The sequence below is a fragment of the Dermochelys coriacea genome, chromosome 9 (genome assembly GCF_009764565.3).
Source record: "Dermochelys coriacea isolate rDerCor1 chromosome 9, rDerCor1.pri.v4, whole genome shotgun sequence".
Taxonomy (NCBI): Eukaryota; Metazoa; Chordata; order Testudines; family Dermochelyidae; genus Dermochelys; species Dermochelys coriacea.
This window is the reverse complement of record NC_050076.1, coordinates 45,440,066-45,463,304: the sequence shown is the minus strand read 5'-3', so window position 1 is coordinate 45,463,304 and position 23,239 is coordinate 45,440,066. Positions and strand designations below refer to the sequence as shown.

At 41.7% G+C, this 23,239-nt stretch overlaps 1 protein-coding gene across 5 annotated transcripts in view; it reads left to right on the top strand.

Moving 5' to 3' along the window:
* The window catches only part of ANKMY1 (ankyrin repeat and MYND domain containing 1), a 50,834-nt gene that overhangs the window by 3,320 nt on the left and 24,275 nt on the right, over positions 1 to 23,239 (top strand). For all 5 annotated transcript variants that reach the window (XM_043491983.1, XM_043491982.1, XM_038416632.2 and 2 more), the window contains exons 3-9: positions 8,094 to 8,240; positions 11,009 to 11,475; positions 12,499 to 12,715; positions 14,606 to 14,770; positions 15,763 to 16,133; positions 17,649 to 17,820; positions 19,785 to 19,925. In XM_043491983.1, the coding sequence (XP_043347918.1) occupies positions 8,094 to 8,240; positions 11,009 to 11,475; positions 12,499 to 12,715; positions 14,606 to 14,770; positions 15,763 to 16,133; positions 17,649 to 17,820; positions 19,785 to 19,925 (1,680 nt within the window). The remainder of the gene's footprint in view (positions 1 to 8,093; positions 8,241 to 11,008; positions 11,476 to 12,498; positions 12,716 to 14,605; positions 14,771 to 15,762; positions 16,134 to 17,648; positions 17,821 to 19,784; positions 19,926 to 23,239) is intronic.

Here is a 23,239-nt window from a genome sequence, read left to right as displayed (position 1 = left end):
AGAAATCAAGATTTCACTATGGTATTTCCTCCTTTGAGCGCTAGCAGTTTGATCCTGCCACCATTTCATCTTTTAGGCCTTGACTTTCATACTGTCCTTTTGCACTTTGGGCTTGAACATTCGTTCCTCTAGTTTCCCTACTGTATTCTCCTTTCATAGTACATTCTAAAAATCCAACATCTACTTCTTTGTCTTCAATTTAATATAGGAAGTTGTGTTGTTGAGCAGTGCCTTTTTGATATACCAGTCTGATTACTCTAAATGGGATTGAGATCATCCCATATGTTACTTTTCGCTGTAGAACTATGCTCTAAAAATTAATACTTCTAGTCCTTTGGGAAGTTTGCTCAAATTCGTGTCTACTATGGAGAAATATTACATTGAATAAATCCTTCTCTCACTGATACTGGCATTTTATACTTGGTCTGACTTTGTGTGACTAGACTTTCAAAACGTTTATTGTGCAATGGATTAGTCAAACATAATCACAAATTTACCCCTGTTATACAGTTGTAATACACTAGACAGTCTACTTTTGCAAACCCATCTAGTGAAGAAGTATAAGGAAAAATGCTACAAATACAAATGTTTACATACATTTGCATCTTTCTGATACTCTTACTTTCATCGAACTAGATAAATAGAAAGATAGATAGATCCAGCTTTTTTTTAAAAAAAAATAAGCAAGAAGAGGTGAAACAGGTGCTTTACTCTCATATTTATATTTTCATTGGTGGGACGTTATAACAGTCGAGAACTCTCACACACTGTTACTTCTTAGAGTGTTTCTGTCTCTCCATCTGCTGGTTAGTAATATAATCGCAGTAAAAATGAAACAGGGTTCAAGGTTGCGGGTAAATCAATTTGTTCTATTACTTCTAAGATTTAGAATGGCCTCAGTCTGAGTATCTATAGATTTATCGTATTAGAAGATGATTGCATTATGGTGGGAAGATGCCAGGTTCACTTATTGGTACCTCATGAATTTGTGAAACTTGTTAAAATGTCCTCAGATATTTACATCAGAAATTGCGATGGAGAAACAAGAACCATTTTTTGTTGTTTTGTGCTTGTACAGCACCTAGCACAATGGGGCCCTGATCTAGGACCTGTGGCGTAGTCAGTACTGCTCTAATAAAGCAGTATTTTCTAGTTGGCTGAGACTGGGAACTAGGAACTCTGTGTCCTAATCCTAGTTCTGTCATAGACTTGCTGTATGGCTCTGAGCACGTCAGTTAGGTCCCTATCCTATGCTCCCGGCACACCCAGATATCCCAACAGCTTTGCTGGTAGTTTGGGTATGCCCGGGCACAGGATCAGGCTGTTTTGTCTCTGTGTTGGTTTCACTGTCTGTAAATAGATATAGTAGCATTCTTGTTATGCAAACAAGTAGTGTGAGAATGAATCATAAGATGTCTGTTTATGGTTTAAAAATGAGTGTAACACTTGCTTACCTCATGCGGATGCTGTGACAAATGATTAACATTTGTCCATGTGTTCAAACTGTAAAGTGCTATAAATAACAATGAGAATATTTACTAAGAGCCTAATGTTACTAAAGAGTGAGACATGGGAGAAGTCCCTGCAGCTGGTAGCAAAGTGGAAGGCCTAGTGAGCTGGAGGAGGGAAAGGAGGGGCCGCTGTCCATGGAGATGGCTCCTGGGTCTGTAGATCTAGGGAGTCCTTTCTCCATGTGCCTCCACAGCCTGCATGGCTGAGAGGCTTTGCCCCTGTATCTCTGTAGGCCCACTAGTCATTTCCCTGTAAGGGGAAGCCTCATAGAAAACCCTGCAAGAGCAAACGTACATTTTTTCTAACCACCTGCAGGGCTAGTCTGACCCATAAATCAAGTAATACGTGCAAGCATGTAGGTCTTGCTGTGAACTAGAGAACGGCCTGAACACTGTAACCTGTATTTTCTTTATTTTTTCTTGCAATTTTCAATATATTTTTCCTGATAATAATACGTAAAATTTCCATGGATGCCAGCTACTGTGTAGCTTATTAGCTATTTCAAAGCTAGTGACTTCAAATCTAGTTAAGAGTGTATTCTGTTTATATCTCTTCCCTTTGTCCAATAGATCACTACTACATTTTTGATGTGTAATTATATTTAATTGTTTAGCAAAAAAATTAATTTTAGTTCCAATTCAGAGATATGCTGAGCACCTTGCAGAACCACTACTTTTGGTTGAAGTAAAAACTAATATACAGTAATAAGTCTAATTTTAATGAAATTTTGCAAGCAGATAGATCCTGGATTGGAATGGGGAACTCGCCTTGTTTGAACATTATCTCTTGTGCTCCATTTTTATTAATGTTAGTAATTCTCAATATGTTTCTATTGCACTCATTGATCAGGTGAGCTGTTCTCTTGCTAATTTAATCATTGTAATTTCCCATGGATGTAGCCTAGTGGAGAATGTGTCTATCTGCCTTATATTATAAAGGTGGTGTGTTCATGCCTTATGAAAACATAAAAATTAACATTTCTCTTTCCTTTTTTCTGTGAATATATTGAACATTATCATGGAGCTGTTGGAGTTTCTATGCAGTTAGTCATAACTTGCTATTTCTTATAAGATGGACTTTGACCCTGTTAAATTAGAAGTGAAAAAGATTTCTTGAGAAATTTCTAATATATGTAGAGCTGCCAATTTTCTAATTGCACAAAACCAAACACCCTTGCCCCAACCCCTGCCCCGCCCTTCCCTGAGGCCCCACCTCTTCTCTGAGGCCCCCCTCCTTCCGCCGCTCGCTCTGCCCCACCTTCACTCACTTTCACTGGGCTGGGGCAGGGGGTTGGGATGTGGGAGGGGGTGAGGGCTCCGGCTGGAGATGCAGGCTCTGTAGTGGGACCGGGGATGAGGGGTATAGGGTGTAGCAGGGGGCTCTGGGCTGGGGCTGAGGGGTTCGGAGTTTGGGAGGGGAGAGGGCTGTGGGCTCCGGGCAGCGCTTACCTCAGGTGGCTCCCGGCAGCAGCCAGCATGTCCAGCTCCAAGGTGGATGGGCCAGGGGGCTCTGTGTGCTGCCCACACCCACAGGTGCCTCCACTGCAGCTCCCAGTGGCAGCTCTTGCATCTAGGAGCTGGACATGCCGGCTACTTCTGGGAGCTATGTGGAGCCAGGGCAGGTAGGGAGCCTGCCTCAGCCCTGCTGCGCTGCCGACCAGTGCTGACCGGAGCCGCCAAGATCCCTTTTCGACTGGGTGTTCCAGTGGAAAAATAGATGCCTGGCAAACCTACATAAATGGCTGCCTGCCTGAGGAAAACTAACTTAGAAATTATTAGAAATCCCCAGACCTGAAGAAGAGCTCTGTGTAAAATTCGAAAGCTTGTTTCTCTCACCAACAGAAATTGGTCCGATAAAAGATATTACCTCATTCACCTCGGTGTCATCTCTCTAAGAATCTGTGAGATTTGTTGCACTAGTTGTCTTGGAGATCAGAATATTTGATAAATCAGTGTTTTCAGGTTTTGCTGTATATGAATTAAATTAAATCTGTTAGGTTGATGACACTTCACTCCTGGGCTGTGGCCAGTGCCGAGTGACTAGAAGGCTTTGGTACCTTTCTGTACCATATCCGTGTGATCTTTTGAAGCACCAACAGGAAGGTAAATTTCTTTTCCTTTGGTATAAAAACTACAGTGGCAATATGTTCCTTTAAGGAAAGAAATGCAATATTAGTAAGAACAGTTCAATACCACCTTTCCTCCAAGCACATAGCAAAGGTGGTGTTTAATATGAGACCCCCCATCCAAGTCGTGGTTGCTGCCATCTGTTTTTTTTTCCACTGGCCCTGAATGTACAAAGTGAAGCCTTCCCAAAGGGCTTGGGCCCTTTTTAGGGGAATGAATTTGGGAACATTGACCTACCTATTAACCCTTTCTCTGGAACAGGGAGAGTAAAGAATGAAATCAGGGTTATGATTGTTTTCTCTTTTTAGGTCCCCTCCTTGAGATCAGCCTGCAGATGCTCCGTTCCCTCTGGCCATTCAGTGCTCTTTTCCCTCTCTGCTCTTGGCAGACTCCTTGTGCTGCTCCTTCCCTGGTTGCTCTTGGACACTTCTTGTGCTTCACTGAGTCACTCCATTTTGTCAGTCTTAAATGCTCATTTTCCCCTGGGCTGTTCACTTGCTTTCTGCTGGGGTATTTCACTTTTAGTTTTGCATGGACACTTCCGTACTCTGCTCTTTTTTGGGGTCCTTGAGGTCACCTCCTGATTGGGCTAGGGATGCACACAGGCTAGCACTGAATTTCACCCTTGTTTCTGTATCGTTCCTTAGGCTGTGTTTCAGACGCATCCCTAGATCTTAGCAACTCTCTTCTTTTCACTGTTCCTTTCTCTGTACAGTTGAATGCCTTCTGTAGGATTAACCACTGCAGCATAACAGAATCACTTTCACTATCTCCAGCAGAGGTAACCCAAGCCCTCTGTCCCCAAATCTGCTTCTCATTTCTCCTTTTCCTGCAGATGCGACAGTCAAAGGCAGTTTTTGTACTTGGACCCTACCGCTCTGTATATAGTTCAGTTCTGCAGGCCTGAAAGGTTTAGTTCTTGAATATGAGGCTTTATCTGTGCTTCCTATTGGCTCCCCTTGGACATAGTTTCATCTGTGGCAATCATGAATGTTGCCCTGTAGTTTGTTCAGCAGGGGATTCTGTCAGAACAAAGTAATCAGAAACCTCCACTGGGGACTCATTGCCAGGGGAAAGGGGGCATCTGAGGTGCACTCCTGAGTTCTTGCAACACCCAAATGGGAATATATTTAACTCGTTCTGTCTTCATTTCTTTAGAAGTTCATTTAACTGGCTTCATGTCACCAGCCCTAGAAAATGGACCTCATGCTAGTGAACAGATGCGGCTCAGACTTTGTAAGCGTTTTCACACCATTCACCAATGTTCCTCATCCTTGACCTGCAAGGACCTTCTCAAAGAGCCCATTTGGTCCTTTGTCTTTCTCCTGAGAGTGCCAACGAATGTCAGTTAATTCCTGTAGTGGTGGCTCAGTGTCTTTGGTGATGCAGACTTCTGTTCAGCTCCTATTAGACAGGCATCAATGATTTGTTTCATGGAGGGTAATGATTTTCAGTCGCTGTCAATTAAGGCAGGACTCAAATTGGTGAGCTAGAAGTGAAAGGATCCATGTCAGATTCTATTACTAATCCCCAAACTATCCAGTCATTTTGTCTGGACTATAATAATTTTACTGAGGATAGTCCCAGCATAGTCCACATATCAGTGGGACATTAGCAAGCCATCTTGTGCTTTGATGCACCAGAAATTGTAGAAATATCAGATAGGGGAGAATGGTATGTTTTAAGGTGTTGAACACCAAGTAATTTTATCCCCAAATTACTCAGAAAAGAGAAACAAAAAATGGAAAGCCATATCTTAATGACTATCTCTCTTAATTGTCCCTTAATGATTGTCTTTGTATTATGCCTTAAGGGATGCTATGATTAAAGGTGAGCTAAATAATCAGTTATAACATTAGATAATTGGATTTAAATAGAAAACATTTGCAGATTACACCAAAGAAACTAATACCATTTTAAGTATTTAAAGACTGAACAAAGGTTTTACGTTTCATTGTGTCGAATAACCAACAACTTCTTAAAACAATTCCCAACTATATATGTTTTCCTTATCATTAAAAGAATTAAGACTTTTAGAATGTTTATCAAAGGAATTGAGTTCAATAAGAATAATTTTAGAGTTCTTTAAATGGGTGTGTGTATGAAATCTTACGTTTTGCTCTTTGAAATGAGGAGGGTGAGACAAGGGGTGATAAAGAGGCTTTTGACATAGTTTTGTAGCCTTGATATACTACTACATGATATGTGTCACTTTTTTCTGTTAGGTCCTAGGAAAAGATGTTCTTTAAGCATGGGGAGGGTGATATATCTCCAACTTTAAAAGGCTTTTTGATACTGTCTCACATGACTTTTTCATAAGCATAGGGAAATATAGACTAGACAAACCTACTTACTATAAGATGGGTGCACAACTGACGGGAAAACTGTACTCAGAGAGTAGATATCACAGTTAAACTGGAAGGTTATATTGAGTGGGATCCCACAAGGATCTGTTCTGGGTCCAGTTCTATTCAATAACTTCATCTATTATTTGGATAATTGCATAGAGAGTACATTTACAAAGTTTGTGGATGATACTAAGATGGGAGGGTTGCAAGCACTTTGGATGACAAGATTAGAATTCAAAATTATCTTGAAAAACTGGAGAAATGGTCTGAAATAAATAGAATTAAATTCAATAAGTATAAATGCAAAGTACTACACTTAGGAAGGAATATTCAATTGCACAAATACAAGATAGGAAGTGACTGCCTAGGAAGGAGTATTGCTGAAAAGGATCTGAGTGTTATAGTGGATCATAAGCTAAATATGACTCAACAGTTTAATACTGTCGCAAAAAGTTGAACATTCTTCTGGGATGTATTAGCAGGAGTATTGTAAGCAAGACATGAGAAGTAATTATTCTGCTCTACTCAGCATTGATAGGGCCTCAGCTGGAGTATTGTATCTTGTTCTGGGCACCACGCTTTAGCAAAGAGTTGATAAATTGGAGAAAGTCCAGAGGAGAGCAACAAAAATGATAAGTCTAGAAAACATGCCCCATGAGGGAAGACTGAAAACACTGGGTTTGTTTAGTCTGGAGAAGAGAAGACTGGCGGTAGGGGACATAACAGTCTTCAAGTATATAAAAGGTTGTTATTAAGAGGAGGGTGATAAATTGTTCTTCTTATCTACTGAGGATAGGACAGAAAGTAATCAGCTTAAGTTGCAGCAAGGAAGATTTAGATTAGACATGAGAAAAAACTTGCTAATCAGAAAGATAGTTAAGCACTGGAATAGATTACCTAGGAAGGTAGTGGAATCTCCATCATTGGAGGTTTTTAAGAAACAGGTTAGATATACACCTGCTAGGGATGCAGACACTCTCTATGTTAGAATTTCATTAATAACTTTCCATCAATATTGAGGTTTATCCCTCTACAAAAACGAGAAGGCTCAATTAGGTGTTTTTTTTTTTTTTTTTAAATATGGTGGTTATATTAGAAGAATAGATAGGTTCACTGTTAAAGTTGTAACGGATTTTTACCTCCCCTTCTCATATGTATCCGTTTATAAAAATGTATTACCTTGACTAACAGCTGTTATGGTGAAAGTCCTACCCACCAATTCACACATCATGTGTTAGACTGGACTCTCTGGAGGTACAGGGACTGTTTTCTCAGGATTGCACACTAGAGGGAGCCAGCAGGTCCCTCTGGCTTAGTCTAGCTCCAGTGGGAACCAACTGTCAGACTTTATAATAGGTTTCAGGGTCAACTGTGTACCTGGGGCCTTCTAAGAATAGCTGGGGGGGGGGCAGAGGCTCCTTCTTCCAGGGGTTAGTGGACTGGGAATCTGATGGGAGAGAACAGGGTGATGGACGGATGACTGATCTGCCAGGGAGAGATCAGTGAAGGATGAAGGGCCTGGGGTGATGTCTCTTTCAACACAGGGCTTCTTCAGGTTAGAGTAAGCAAGTTGGAGACAGCTGCTGCAGGCAGACCCATCTCTGGTCTGCAACTGGGCACACATTTATAGCATGGGCACCTGATTTTGAGCCAAACATATGTTTCTGTGGATACTCTGGATTTCCCTGGTACTGCAACTTCAATACCTCCCTCTTTCACACAAAAGAGCTGGGTCAGCTGCTGAGTGTTTAAATAGCTACTGGCTTACTCTGTGTCCCATTGTGACTTGGGGCACTTGAATGTGTGAACATTTGGACTTATCTCCTTCTAAAGTGTTGGGAGTTACAGGCCCTACCATATGTCACTGGAAAAATAGTAGGTGAAATCCTGGCCTAATTGAACTTGAGGGGAGTTTTTTCATTGGCTTCAATGGGGCCAGGATTTTGGCTAGTTTTCCAAAGATGCACAATGGCTTGACACTGTATATAACAAGATCTTGTGTGGGCATCTTCTCTAGTATTGCTCCATTGTAGTGAGGAACAATTACAAGCCACTTATTTTTCTTCCATCAGCTGTATCACTTTCCTCTCTTTTTGGTGCATTACAGAGGTATGTGGGGCAGTTTTACAAGGACCATCGCCATGGCAAAGGGACGTACTTTTGGCCCGAGAGTTCCAAATTTACCGGGTCATTTTATCTTAGCCATAAAGAAGGATATGGGACCATGGAATTCAAGGATGGCAGAAACTATCAGGTAACAGGATGAAATTGAATGTATTCTAATGACTGATAACACTAACAGAATATGAGTTTGTGCTGCCATCATGGTCTCTGTGGCTTTCTCACAAAGCATGTGTGTGAAGGCTGGAATGTGTTTCTGAAATATGTGTAGATCATTAATGGCTAAAATTTGCATTCTGGTAATAAAATACCAACAAGAAAAAAAAAAGAAGCTTTAAGCTTCTAAAGTGTTGCTCTAATTCATGCCTTTTACAGAAATGACCAAAAATAGGAGCTTCAATTGAGCTAGAGCTTCAAAAACCATGTGCCCAAAGCAGATATCACTTTGGAGTGTGTCTGTTGATGGGCAGGGGACAGGACAGCTGGAGCTGCAGGTTCTTGTTTCTGAAGGTAGCGATAAGCCTGGGAGCAGAGTGGCCCTGGTGTTATGCTCCTTTAAGAAGGAAGCAATCAGGCAGCAAAGGCCTGAGGGGAGAGAAGGAGGGAGGTGTCTGTATTGTTTTTGACAGGTTTCAGAGTAGCAGCCGTGTTAGTCTGTATTCGCAAAAAGAAAAGGAGTACTTGTGGCACCTTAGAGACTAACAAATTTGTTAGTCTCTAAGGTGCCACAAGTACTCCTTTTCTTTTTGTATTGTTTTTGTTTTCATGTTGAGGGAGCAGGAGAGCAGAATAGGTGGTGGTGTTTTCTTTTTCAGGCCATGTGGGCGAGCTGGGGAGCAGAGGGCCAGGCTGCCACTGTTGTCTGCATGGGTGGGAGTGGGAAATCAGGAGCTGGTGGAGAGATAAGGGGTGGGGGCAAGATGAGCAAATGAGTGATTGAGAGGATGTGTTTACAGAGCAGAGAAATATTTGAGGGAGGATTGGGGAAGATGATGCACAACAGACGTAAGGGCAGAGGACTGAATCCAGTGTAGGGAAGGAAAGGGGAAAGGACATAAGGCGGTGGAGCGGGAAGGAAGGAAGAGAGGAAACAGTGTGCACACAAAACCGTGTAGCAAGATGCACAGAAGGAACAAAAGAGGAGTGAAGCCAAGCAGGGACAGAAGGTGTCCCAAAAACACAAAAGGCAGGTGAAGTTTATTAAATAGAAAATCGACTGGCAGTCTTACACGGTGGGTGATCCTTGTGTGTGTGAGAGAGCGAGTGCTAGTATTTTTCATCTCCACTATTAGGCTTAACATATGTCTGGTCATTTTAGTTGGGATTGGGGCTCCCGTTGTGCTGGGCACTATACAGACCTAGAAGAGTGACAAAATCTGCCATGAAGGTGGAAAGATATCAAAGGGTAGGGAATGCAGATACAACATACCAGCAATTGAATCCAGTGAAGAATTGGCCCAGCTTGGTTAGCTACATGGATTGTAGTTTTCTTTTTAAGTTGGGGATAGAGATGGGGAGGAAGGGCATAAAGGAATGAAAGAAGGGAAGGAGGGATAGTCACAGCTTGTCAGCTGTGTAGCCATGATCAGCAATCTGGGTTTCGAGGCATCGTAGCGGAGGGAAGTCACAAGGAAGATGAGGTAGTGTCCCTGCAGATTTATTCATGAAGTTTTCCCCCAGGCATAAGAGGCAGTGGGAGAGAAAGCAAACATGGAGTTTTAAAGCAGATGCTGACTCATGAATAGTAAAAGCTGGGAATGTTGGTGGAGGGAAGGCTAGGATCAGTGGCACTATAGGTTAGTAAATAAGCTAGGAAGTGTAGGGCTATGTTGTGGAGGACTGTACGGTTAAAGACAAGGGGCCAGGTCCCAAACTGTTTTAAATCTGTGTAGTTCCACTGAAGTCAATGAAGCTATGCTCATTTTACATCAGCTGAGGATCTGACTTAAGAAGCGAGAGTTTGATGTGAAGGTGAAGGGGGAGCTAGTGAAGGGACTCGGAGGGAGTTGATCAGGTCCGGGTGATGAGCCAGGAAGATGACTTTAGCAACAATAAGAACAGGAGTACTTGTGGCACCTTAGAGACTAACAAATTTATTAGAGCATAAGCTTTCGTGGGCTACAGCCCACTTCATCAGATGCATAGAATGGAACATTTAACAACAATGTTCTGAGTAGAATGTTCAAGCCTGGTTGACTCTATTAGAGGTGATTGAACTACTTATTGCAAACAGTATAGTCCGAGAACTGATCCCTTCTGTTCAAGTTGTCCACAAACTGATCATAATATGGACAAATTTGTTTCATTCAAAAGTGAATAGTTTTTTATGAGTGTATTTGAGCTAACAACTGCTCGTGGGAAGTAGTGTGTAGAGAGGGCTTGATACCTGGGCTCTGTGACAGGTCAGACAGTATTTCTGAATGACCTAACCTTCATAAACTGTTTCCTTTGCAAACTAATTTCATTTACTCATGAAACAAACTTGGTTTCTTGATTAAACAAACAAAGCTACAAAAGGCTGAAATTAATTTTCTGCAAACGCTTGTAAGAACAAAGCTTGAGCTGTATGAATATTCTTCAGCAGTGAATAAAAGTGTCTCTAATTAAAACCTATAGCTTCATTGCCTTCACTGAAGCCACGCATTCTACCTTACTTCAGCCAATGGGTTTCATGCATAACCATTATTGGTGCAGTTCCAGTGAGACCAATCACAGTGAATACAACAGTTGAGCAGCTTGTCAGGTGCTTAGATTGCTCTAAATGTCACTAGGCAATTGACACTGGAACAGTAAGGTCAGACCAAGGAAATTTGGTTTTACACTTTTTAAATGGAAGCCAGGCTGTAAGTTGTCTAGTATGTCTGACCTATATGTCTTCTTTAATACTATTGTTCTCCTAAGGGACTATACAAGGCTGATGACCGGTTTGGACCAGGAGTTCAGAGCTATCCAGATGGCTGTCAAGATGTTGGCTTGTGGCTCAGAAATCACATAATTAAACTGTGTATTGAAATACCTGGACATTTTTGTCTCTCGGATTACCCAGAATACTACCGCTATTTTGATGCTGATTCCCAGAGAGAGTGTCTTTCTGATGAGGAGATGCCATTTTGGGATCTGAATGAGGAACAGGACCCGTTTTTCTACAACTACAAACTTCTCCTTTTAGATGACAGTTACACATTGCCTGAAAAAATGTACATCTATTCAACTGATACAGATCACCTTCCCCTGACTCACACCTTCCGTAAAGAGTTTGATTCCCAATATTTTCAGAACAACAAAAAGTTGTATGATGAAGAACCGTGCCCTGTTAAAAACACAAGCCCTTTAATGGTTAGAATGCAGCAGCACATCTATAAATACAGGTAGCTACTGACTTTTTGTGTGTGATTTGTGTCTGTTGGGATATATATGGGATTTTCTTTTTAGACAATTGCAAAGATCATCTTTAGCTCAAGTTGTGGTACAGAAGTCATGCTTCACAGAAAAATTTCTACTGTCCATGACTAAGTTTAGAATTTCATTTGACAAACTGCAAATGAAGCTTTGTGAAACAAACAGCATGTTCCTCTCTCACTTCCTTAACTGAAAGGAAATTTCTTTCATTGAAATATACCATCAACTCGGGTCCTAGTATGTGCCTACAAAAACATCATTATTCTTAATTTGCATTATAGAATGCCTAGAAGCCCCAACCTAGATCGGGCACTCCATTATGCTACAGGGTTGTACAGCAAAGTAACAGAGCCCTATCCACTAGATTATGCAAAAACATGTTCCAAAGTGTCTTCAGCTTTTGTGCACACACAGCTGGCATTCGCTATATATGTGGACAGGTACTTGTACATGCAAATATTCTCTTACATATGAAGATAATCTGTCTGCATGCACAGGTATGTTTGTGGGAGCAGTGCCAGGATGTGCACATTTTGCAGTCTCAGCTGAGGCAGCACAGTTTGGAAATGGGGTCCATAATGCAGATGAGTGCCTTGTATGCTTTCTTTAATCTTCTAAGCGCACACCATGTGGCCTTTTTCAACCTTGGAGGGCTTGGTATTTAATTTTCACTTGCAAACATCCAGATTCTTGGGGCTGGGTGTTTTTAACCCCTTCCCTCAATGTGATTAATGTCCCCAATACCACAGCTCTTGGACCATTTTAACACCCTTATGCTCTGCCCATGGTGGGAGCAAAATTGAACTGTCTGAAATAGTTTTAAAAAATCGTTGCCATCCTTATTCTCCTATGTTACCTAGCAATGATCTTTATTATCAGTGTTTTTTTTTTAAAAAAAAGCTCTATAGTATAACAGGTATCTGCTGCATAGCTGTTTAAGTAAAATGTGGACTCTCCAGCTGTTTAATGTTTTTCTTTTTCCTCTGTTTGAGGCATTGTCAAACAGAGATCAGTTGGGATATCAACATCATTTTGAATGGAAGCCGAGACACCTTTGGACCCAAGGGCCCCAAAGAGCTTGCTTCGGAGCAGCTGATTCAAAGGGCAGCAGCAGGAGACTTCAATAGAACTTATGAGATTCTGAGGGACAGCTTAGCTCATCCAGATGTAGCTGACACGCATGGATACACTGCACTTGCTGCTGCTGCTGTAAGACCCCAAATGTGACACTTCCCTCTGTGAATGACCATTTTTTTTGTTGCTACTGCATCTCTCTCTCTCTCTCTCTGTTATACAGTAAATGTGTGAGACTCGATAAAAAAAATCTTTAAGGAAAGACAGCTTGCTGAGCAAGATGCTAAAAAAAACTGTAAAAATGTATCCCTCTGTAATATTAAAGATAATTCCAAGCCTAAAATTCCAAATCCTTCCAATCTGGGTGTTGCACTGGGCTGGATTTAAATCCCTGGATCAGAAACTGCCTCTGCCTTTCTCTCTCTCTCCCTCCCCTCCCTTCTTGTTCCAGGCTGTATTCAAACCCAGAAGGGGTCTGTTGTTTTTTTTTTTTGGGCAGGGGAGGAGTTATGATGTATGCATGACTTCAGTTTATCTGTGGGAAGAATTTGGCTCCTTATTTAAACATTTATCAGTGCCAGCCTAGCCTTCTGGGCATCTTACATCTATTTAAAAAACAATCACTAGCAAAAATCAAATTAATTGTTTAAGTCCCCAGAACAAGAAAATTAATTTCATATTAATTTAGAACATTATAGTTTTTCTCTTTTTGTATAGGCCTCTCATCCCATGAGCTTTAAGTCATTTTGTAGACATTAATCCTCTTCCCCCAGCAGTTCTGTGACCATACAGTAAATTTTGGGGGGAGAGTATTGAAGGCACAGGGGTTAAGTGACTTGTCCACAGTAACACAGAAAGTCAAAATTGAGCGTACATCCAAGGACAAAATGTAACCTAATGCACATAGACTGTTGCTCTTTACCGTGGCAGAGTTACAGTTGCTTTGGCAACAATCACTTTGAATTTCCTGACAGTTTTGATTTTGAAATCCTCACTGCCAAAATATTGTATTAATACAGTGTATTGTTGTATTTGATTCCTGAATTCCATTATAGTATGCTTTACAACAGTTATGTCTTCTCTGAAAACATTAGGCCTTTTAAAAGTCAGAATGAAAAAATATTTTATTTAAATGAAGTGTGTTTCTCAGGTAGCTCACTAATGTAAGAAAAGTTGAAATGCCTACCAATAGTATCTACTCCAGTTTAAGAGGTCAGATTTAGTAGTTGTTGTAAGTGGGTGAAGCTCCATTGACTTCAGTGTAATTACAGACAGTCCATCAGCCACAAAGTTTCTAAGGACCAGCAGCAACAAGCAGTGCAGGACTATATTTTGGATCAGTGGTGCATTTCTTGGCAGGTAGTTTCTCTGGATCAGCTCTGGAATGCCCCTCAGAACAATCATATGAACTGAAAGATCCTTCTTTGTTACAACAGGATACATTGTGATCGGGGTGGTTTCACTTATATCTTTACTGTTGGGGCTTCTTTAGCTCCCTTGTGTACCTCAACATGCCATCCAGTCATGGATTGCCCTCTTTATCATCTTAATGGTAAATGGATGCACTTGACACTTTCTGGATGCTGCTGCTGTGATAGTGGTTACATCACTTACCCAACATCTAATTCTTGGTTTGTGCCATTAAAAGCCATACTCCGGAAGAAATGCAATTATACACCCGCCTTACATTGGGCATACCTAAAATAGTTTTACTTTTTTTGAAAGGTTTTTTATTGGTTCTGCCAGCCTTCCCCATTAACTTTAAGACATTCCTTGAAGCAGTAGAAACATTTTGAGATCACTGTTAATTTATGGGCCAAATTCAGCACTGGCATAAAAAGAAGAGAGAATGAAATTGCAAAACTACTGAAACCAATAATAGTGTTTTGAGTCTGTCTTTAGTGAGTGTCTCTTTGTTTTAACTTTAAACCCAATTGTGATTTCAGGTAATCCTCCTGGAAGACTAAAATTGTATTATATACACATGTACTCGTAAAACAATCATCCAAATGTTTTACTCCACAGCTGAATTACCATGATGACATCGTTAATCTTCTTCTTGATAATGGAGCTGATGTGAATAAATGCAGCGATGAAGGATTATCAGCGCTATCCATATGCATTATTCTTTATTACCCAATAGAATCATTTAAGGCTAATGTTGCTGAGAGGAACTTTAAAAAAGACGAGGTCAGTACATTATTAATCTATAACTGTGAAATCAGAATTCACCGTGTCCTCAAATGAGCCACAGGTCTGCTTTTTAAAATTACTTTGCTGGGAGTGTTCCAGCAGTTGGAAAAAGTCAAACAGCTTACCTCCCTTGACCCTGCAAATTGCTGAGTGCCCTTGACTTCCATTGATAGCTCGCACTGCACAGCATCAGGCTCCAGAATAGTAACAGGGCTACTCTGCAGTCAATGTGTCACATTCGTACCAGAGACTTTGGGCCAAATTTTCCAAGGTATTTAGGTGCCTTAAGATACAGATAGATAGGTGCCTAGTGGGACTTAGATTTGTAAGCTCAGTGGGGCAGGGACAGTCTTTTATTCTGTGTTTTGTACAACACCTACTACAAGGGTTGTGGCCCATGAGTGGGAGTCCTAGACAGTATGGTAATACAAATAAAAATAATTACAAAAGTGTCTAGACAGATTAAGCACCTGATTCCCATTAACTTCAAAAGTCTCTTGGCTGCTGCAAGAAAGGGAGATGGAAAAAAATGTACACTACTCTATCCCTCCTTCAGAGCTCAGCACAAACCTAGAAAACTTCAAGGTAACTCAGATTCTAGCTTTAGGTTCAGGTCTTCATTAGTTTGTGTGCTGATGTGCAAATTGAAAATCAAGAAATGTCCCCTTCTGTTTTGGAGCGTTTATAAAGCGAGGGAGTACCAGTTGAGATTTGAAAGCTCCTAAGAGGGTTTTATTGACAATGGAGGTTAAAAAAAACAAATACACGCACTATTCAAAATGTTTCCCGTGAATGGTGGATTAAGACTGAGTAAAATGATGTTCTACCTTAACTCAGCTGCAATATACCAAATTCCAGTACTATTGTATACATGCATATTGATGATGTCCAGAACTGATGTTGATATGATGATTCTCATTGTTGAAGAAAGGATTTTCCATATTTTCTTCATTTTTGTCATTTCAATTTTTAAAAAAACTTTAAATAAGGACGAGCAGTTGGAAGATGGATCTGCACCACTTCCATTGGCACCGGCAAAACAGAAATGCTTAACCAGGCCTGTTCGTCAGTCAGCTGTGGTACCTCCTATGCCTGGGGAAAAGGCTGAGTCCGTTTCTGATGATAGAAACGCATTGGATGAAACGGACCTTGCAAGTTTAGAAAAGAGGACTGGCTCCAGCACTGAAACCAATTTTGAGTCGAACTGTACTGTTTTCAACTATGGAATCAAGGTTTCTCTAAAAGCTTTGCAGCAGAGTGCAGATGCCTTCAGCCAGTGTTTGCTGAGAGTACCCTCCTATGTCAATGGACATAGTGGGGCTGACAGCACCATGAGAAAAATGGCGTTATCAATATCTGAGTAAGTGCTACTAAGAAAAACCACTGGCTCTGTGTTCTGGAAAGGTTAGACAAGCTCCGCTGAACCCTATCGCACAGAGAAAGTAACAAGTGTAGTTTTACATGTTTGTGGGGAAGAACGACCCTGCATTTGCTTGGGATAGATCAACCAGGCATGTCTGATCAAGGGGCATTCTATGGGTCCTTACCTGACAGGGAGAAGGCCTGAATTTCACTTCCTAAAACCATTTTAATAAGATGACCCACCATTTTGTCTCTTTTTATGACTCAGCATTACATATATATAGTGTGTGTGTGTGTGTGTGTGTGTAAAAAGAAACTATTTTAAAAATCCTGTACTGTGCAACAGTAATAGTAATTCTATTTTAACTTCATAAAAATATTTTTGTATTATGCAAAACTAGTCTGTGCTATACTGAGTATTGCTGTCACAGCCTAGCATCTATTTTTTAAAAAAAATCTGGATATGTTGCCAGGGCCAGATGAACACACAGACAAACTGCATATGTGCGTAGGGCCCAGATTAATGGGGGGGGTGACAGCCCCCCAAATCACAGGCCAGCATCCTTCTCCTGCACTATCTCCTCTCTTTGCCCTGCGAGGTGGCATTGACCACCTCCAGAAGCACCCTTCATCCTGACACTGCAGTCCTCTTCCTGGCCCCGTGCAAACAGGAGGCCCTGGAAGGCACTTGGTTGGAGAACAAGAAGTTGGGGTTGCAGCACAACTCAAGTTTGATCCTGCTGCCTCTCTGTCATGATGCACTGAGGGGTGCCTGGACCAAATTTGAGTGAGTGGCTCTGTGACTCTGGGTGCTGGGTCACAAAACCCAGAGTGAGGAGCTGGGCCGAGCCCTGAGGGAAAAGAGCTGCTTCTGCGGGGTGAGTATGGGCTGGGCTTGGTCTTCAGACCCTCCACACTCACCCATCCCAGGGCCTCCCCTCTGCACCAGGCCTGCAACCCATCTAGACCCTTCCTGCAACACACTGGTGGGTCGGGATCTGCTGTTTGGGAAACATTAGTCCTGCAGATTTTTAGGACAAACATGTATAGGCCAGATGTGCAAGGTATGGAAGATGCAAGTAACCTTCCCTTACCGCACTTGTCCACTCCCATGCAGGGATCTTCTACATTTGTAATCTCTGGGGTCTCCTGAGTATGGGGTCTGCTCTTGCTAGTGTCCCTTGGGATTCAAAGTGCTGAGAGGGGCTGGTATAAGATGGACCATGTTACCACCACACCCTCTGCATGGCATAGCATTGCTGTGTGGTGCACATTACAGTCTCACAAGGGGTGGTACAGCAGACATTCTCTCCCTGGGCCCAAGTACCAGTTTGCACACCTGCCTCACAACATCCTAGAACCCAGGCACCAGCCCAAGCCCGAACGTCTACACTGCAGTTAAACAGTCCCTGAGCTCGAGTCAGCTTAAGACCCAGTGTTTAAAAATATGTCCCTTTGTGTTTTTTTATGAGTTATTGACAGCTTATTCTGTTGTTTGCCATATTGACTTTAGACACCGAAAGAGATGGACCACGGTCAAACTGCTTCTCCACAGAGGTGCAGACCCCAATGTTTGCAGGATCCCTCTGCATGTCCTATTCTTTGCTGTTAAAGCTGCCGATGTAGAAGCAGTGAAACTACTATTAGCAGCAGGAGCAAGGACTGACATACGACTTCCATCCAGGGTAATCGATAATAATTACTAATAACAACCAAATGTAATATTCTAGAGTGATCACCGATACAACTTTAATGCCCACTTGTAAAGTGTCATAATTCTAATGACAGTTCAACTGCCTGATTCAGCTTTGCAATTCCAAAGAAGTAATTCAAAGCAACTATCCTATTAAAATCATTTCGCTTTTTAAAAAAAATGTCCTTACTCTAGCGAAGGTTAGTTCTATGTGTGTGTTTCCCTGCTGACATAATGCTTACCCATTGTAAATGGGCAGCAGGTTTAACACAAATAAAAGGAAGTTCTTCTTCACTCAGCGTACAGTCAACCTGTGGAACTCCTTGCCTGAGGAGTTTGTGAAGGCTAGGACTATAACAGGGTTTAAAAGAGAACTGGATAAATTCATGGAGACTAAGTCCATTAATGGCTATTAGCCAGGATGAGTAAGGAATGGTGCCCCTAGCCTCTGTTTGTCAGGGGGTGGAGATGGATGGCAGGAGAGAGATCACTTGATCGTTACCTGTTAGGTTGACTCCCTCTGGGGCACCTGGCATTGGCCACTGTCGGTAGACAGGATACTGAGTTGGATGGACCTTTGGTCTGACCCAGTATAGCCATTCTTAGGTTCTTGTGGTATTAAAGCTGAGAGTATTTCAAAAGTCAATTTTATTTCCCAATATTTATTCTGCTTTTAGTGTTAGCATTTCTCTTTACTTGGGAAATGACTCTCAAGTGGTCAGCATGCTGTGCATTCATAGTCTGTTCTCTAAAAATACAGTTCATGCTAGATCTCTGCACTTGGTGAGTGTGCCTACATGTGGCCCAGGTGGGAACTCCCCAGGCTCAAAGTTACATACCAGCTGTTTCAGCAGAAGGCATCTTAAGCTAGCTCCTGCACTGAAATGTGGCTGCCCCCGTTATATTCCATCTTCCTATTGCTTTCTGACTAGTCAGTGAAGAAGTTCCCCTGGCTTTTTAGTTTGACAGGCTCTACCTGGACATCATCATCTCATCTCACCTCAAATATACACTTCACTACAGAGTGTCCTGTTTTGCCTCCGAGTGCATTAGCTGTTAGTACTTCAGTTTTAAAGCTCCATCTTATTTTGTTTGGAGTCTGTGGATAATAGTGTAATAATAGCTAACTCTTTTATGTAGTGCTCTTCTTCAGTAGGTTTCAAAGCACTTTACATAGAAGGTCAGTATCATTATTTCCATTTTGAAGCCTGCCCTGTAGCCCCTGCTGGGGGCTTTGGGTACCTCTCTGCCCTGGTACCAGTGAAAGCTGTCCTTCCTTTATCCCTTTTGTAGCTGAGGGTCTGGAGAAGCAGAAGCCCGGCAGACTGTCTCAGGATTCAGCAGCCGTGCCTGTCTTGTCTAGTTGTGCTGTGAGATTTACTCACAGGTGTCAGACAGAAGGCTCTCCTGGCTTTCTCCATTGCTTTCTGGAAGTCCAATGTAGACTCAGTCCAAGAGAACGTAAATGATTCAGAGTAGAGCCCCAATGGGAGTAGCACCAGCAGGTGATGAGGTTCCTCTGTTTATGGAACCTGACACCGCGCTGGGATTGCTCAGCAGACTTCCAAACAGTGTTTCACAAGACAGTGTATGTGACCCATCGGTGTGTACTGGCTTATGAGTCAGGAGCCAGAAATAGGCCCTCTTCCCTTTTGCATCTTATATGGGTGCAAACTGGTGATGTAAGAGTGGTTTTAATGCTGTATCATATTCTGTTTTGGCTGGACAGTGCCTGCGGGAATATTCATGATCGCAGTGGGTTAGAGGTGAAATGGACATTGGGGAGTATTGAGCCAAACATAATTTAAACTGACCATAAACACAATCCTTTAACTCTATTTCTAGGCTAATGTAGATGGGGCTTGAGGATTGATATTGGAAAAATATCCAGTACCTTAGTTTTTAGAAGTTACTTGTGATAGACAAAAGAGTCTTAATGCCACATTTATTTTTCAGCTGGGGGGTTTAATGCCTCTTCATATTGCTGTGGCCATTCCTGGTGAAGAAGGGGTCAAGATAACGGAATTAATCCTTCATTCAGCTACAGATCCCGATGCAAGGGCAGGAGACAAAGATGATGTATATGCACCAGACTGGGTATGCGGCATCATTACTCTATCCTCTTCCAACTGTTTAGGCGTGGACTGTGGGACACCCAAGCAGGGAATTGGTTGCCTGCCTGTTGGATTGAAACTTCTGCGCACTGTTGGAATAATTGCACTTCCTCTGAAAAAACCTGGCATATCACTGACATACATAGAGGGTTACAATAACACTTATTTATGATTTGAGGTACTAGGCATTTTTGTAGAATCCTGATGCATGTTAGGCACAGGCTAGAAGTCTGCTACATACAACTGAATAGATGTAGGTGACGGACAACTGTAGTATTGAGCCTAAATCACTCTTCCTTAGAAAGAAACATTTTTGTGGGCTGAATCTGCTTGTTCCAGCACTATGGAGGCAGTTTAATCGTTTCTTCCTTCCTCTTGAATCCAGACCCTTCCTGCTGGACCCCTGCAGCACTGCGCTCTGAATCCAGAGTAGCATTAGGCTAGATTTACTCTAGAAGCTTTTGCCAGTATATCAGTGTTGCTTAGGGGTGTGACTTTATTTTTGAACAAAATTTTTATACAGGTGGAAGCCCTAGTGTGGATTTGTTAATATCAGCAAAAAAGTGCTTTTGATGGCTCAGCTTATTTCATTCAGGGAAACGTTAAGCGCTAGGCTAGCAGAAGCACTCTTTTGCTGGTATGAGCACTAGGAAGGTTTACTGGCAAAACTTTTCTAGTGCAAACAAAGCCTAAGATGTACAGCTGTCTGCAGCAGAGTGCTTGGTGTATGTGGGGGGTTTCTTTCTCAAATTGTTGACCACTTAAAATAAATTTAAGTTCCAGTAATTGGGAATCCATTTACCTTCCTGTTAGGTCATCCCGAGCACCCTATGCGCTGAATATCCATGTCTCAGTGGCCTAGCCCAGACCATTATTTCAGCACATCTTCTACTGGCTTCTCTCAGCAATGCAGAAGAGTGGCCCATCCCAGTGGCTCTTAACCTTTCCAGACTACTGTACCCCTTTCAGGAGTCTGATTTGTCTTGCACACTTTCAAGTTTCACCTCACTTAAAAACTACTTGCTTACAAAGTTGAACACAAAAATACAAAGCATCTCAGCCACACCATTACTGAAAAATTGCTGACTTTCCCATTTTTACAATATAATTATAAATCAATTAGAATATAAACGTACTTACAATTCAGTATACAAAGTAGTATAAACAAGTCATTGTCTGAATGAAATTTTAGTTTGTATTGACTTTGCCTGTGCTTTTTATGTAGTCTGTTGTAAAAGTAGGCAAATGTCTAGATGAGTTAATATAGCCCTTAGATGACCTCTGTGTACCCCCAGGGGTGTATGTACCCCAGCTGAGAACCACTGGCCTATCATCTACTGCCATCCTTTGTGTGCCAACAGACCAGCCAATAGCTGGGAGCTGCAGGCAAAGCAAGCCTAAATTCTCCCCTCTCTGGTTCCTCTTTGTGTGCTTTGCAGTGACCAGATTTCCCCTGCTACCTTAATGGGCCTACCGGTAGCTCTCCACGGAACAATATAGCAGATACTGGCCTGTGAGTTAATACCACCAGCTTGCCAGGGCTGTTAGTCAATCTGGCCATTTTGTTCTTTTTGGAGTTGGGAACTATTCTTTCTACTCTGCAGAACAGAGGTCAACACCGTGTATTTTTGTTGGTTTAGAAATCCGAAACCTGAACATTTCCCTTTCTTCTCTGGGAAATCCATCTAGACAGGAGCATTCTAACTATAAGACAAAAAGGAGCACCTTAGAGAATTTGCTTCTTTTTCTTCTGGCCTCTTGGCTGTTGAAGTTATAGTAAAAACAAAGAAATAAATTTCTTGAATCACAGGAGCCATAATCCCGGTGCCATCTCTGGAACCTGATCTACATGTCTTCTTGGGTTGCTGGCAGTCTGTAGAATATGGGCAGATTCTATCCTTGTTCAGTCTATATCTGTAACGGACTGGAGATTTGAAAGAGAAAATATTCCACATTGTTCTTAGTAGATCTCAGGAATCTTATCCTTCCCCATGAGATGTGGTTGTCACCATTTTCCTGTCCAGTTAAGAGGAAGCAGTTGTCCATTCATGTCTATGTGATTTGGAATATCATCCTATAATGTTCTCCAAGCTGATATGATCTTGATAGGCCAGATGAAGAAAGAGTACATTCATACCAGTTTCAGAGTAGCAGCCGTGTTAGTCTGTATTCACAAAAAGAAAAGGAGTACTTGTGGCACCTTAGAGACTAACAAATTTATTAGAGCGTAAGCTTTCGTGAGCTACAGCTCACTTCATCGGATGCATTTGGTGGAAAAAACCTGGTTTTTGGTTTTTTCCACCAAATGCATCTGATGAAGTGAGCTGTAGCTCACGAAAGCTTATGCTCTAATAAATTTGTTAGTCTCTAAGGTGCCACAAGTACTCCTATTCATACCAGTGTTACCTGGATGACTTGCTGCTGAAAACTTACTTAAAGGAAACTCCTTTCTACATAGTCCAGTAACCTTTGCTAACCTGATTCCTAATTAACCAAAAATACAAAAAACACCTTGTATCATCTCTGCATTTATTCATCTTTGATATGATTTTTTAAGATACCTCAACTGGTAACACTCCCATTATTCGCAAAAAGAAAAGGAGTACTGGTGGCACTTTAGAGACTAACAAATTTATTAGAGCATAAGCTTTCGTGAAGTGAGCTGTAGCTCACGAAAGCTTATGCTCTAATAAATTTGTTAGTCTCTAAGGTGCCACCAGTACTCCTTTTCTTTTTGCGAATACAGACTAACACGGCTGCTACTCTGAAACTCCCATTATTCTCACTTCTAAAATTACAGATTTAATCCTTCTGCTCAGCTGCTTGCCTTCAAATGTCTGCAGTATTTACTCATAGCATCATTGAGCACATACAAACCCAGTGCAATGCAGCACCCCTAAATCCATCCATTCTTCTTCCTGAATAGAGGACAAAAACTGAGGACTGACAGTGACTCCAAAGCTGGTGGCATTGTCACTGAAGTGCTTCTTCAAACATTTCCCAGCAGCATCTTCATATTCCACTTGGAGAGGTCAAATGGGCAGTGGTGACATATGCACACCGGCAAGTAGGAGCATAGGGCATAGGTCTAAACCATAAGACCACAAGAATCTCTTCACTCCTGTGGAAGTGGGGCCTGTCTACTAGAACAATGTATGCCTAGGGCACGGTTGTGTGGCTTGGTTGACACATATCTAGATTTTTTAGGGGGGGATTTGAAAGCAGGAAGGTACCTTTATTTCATTCTTGTCAATGGAATCCATAAGCACAGAAAATACCTCTATCTGTGGGCAGATG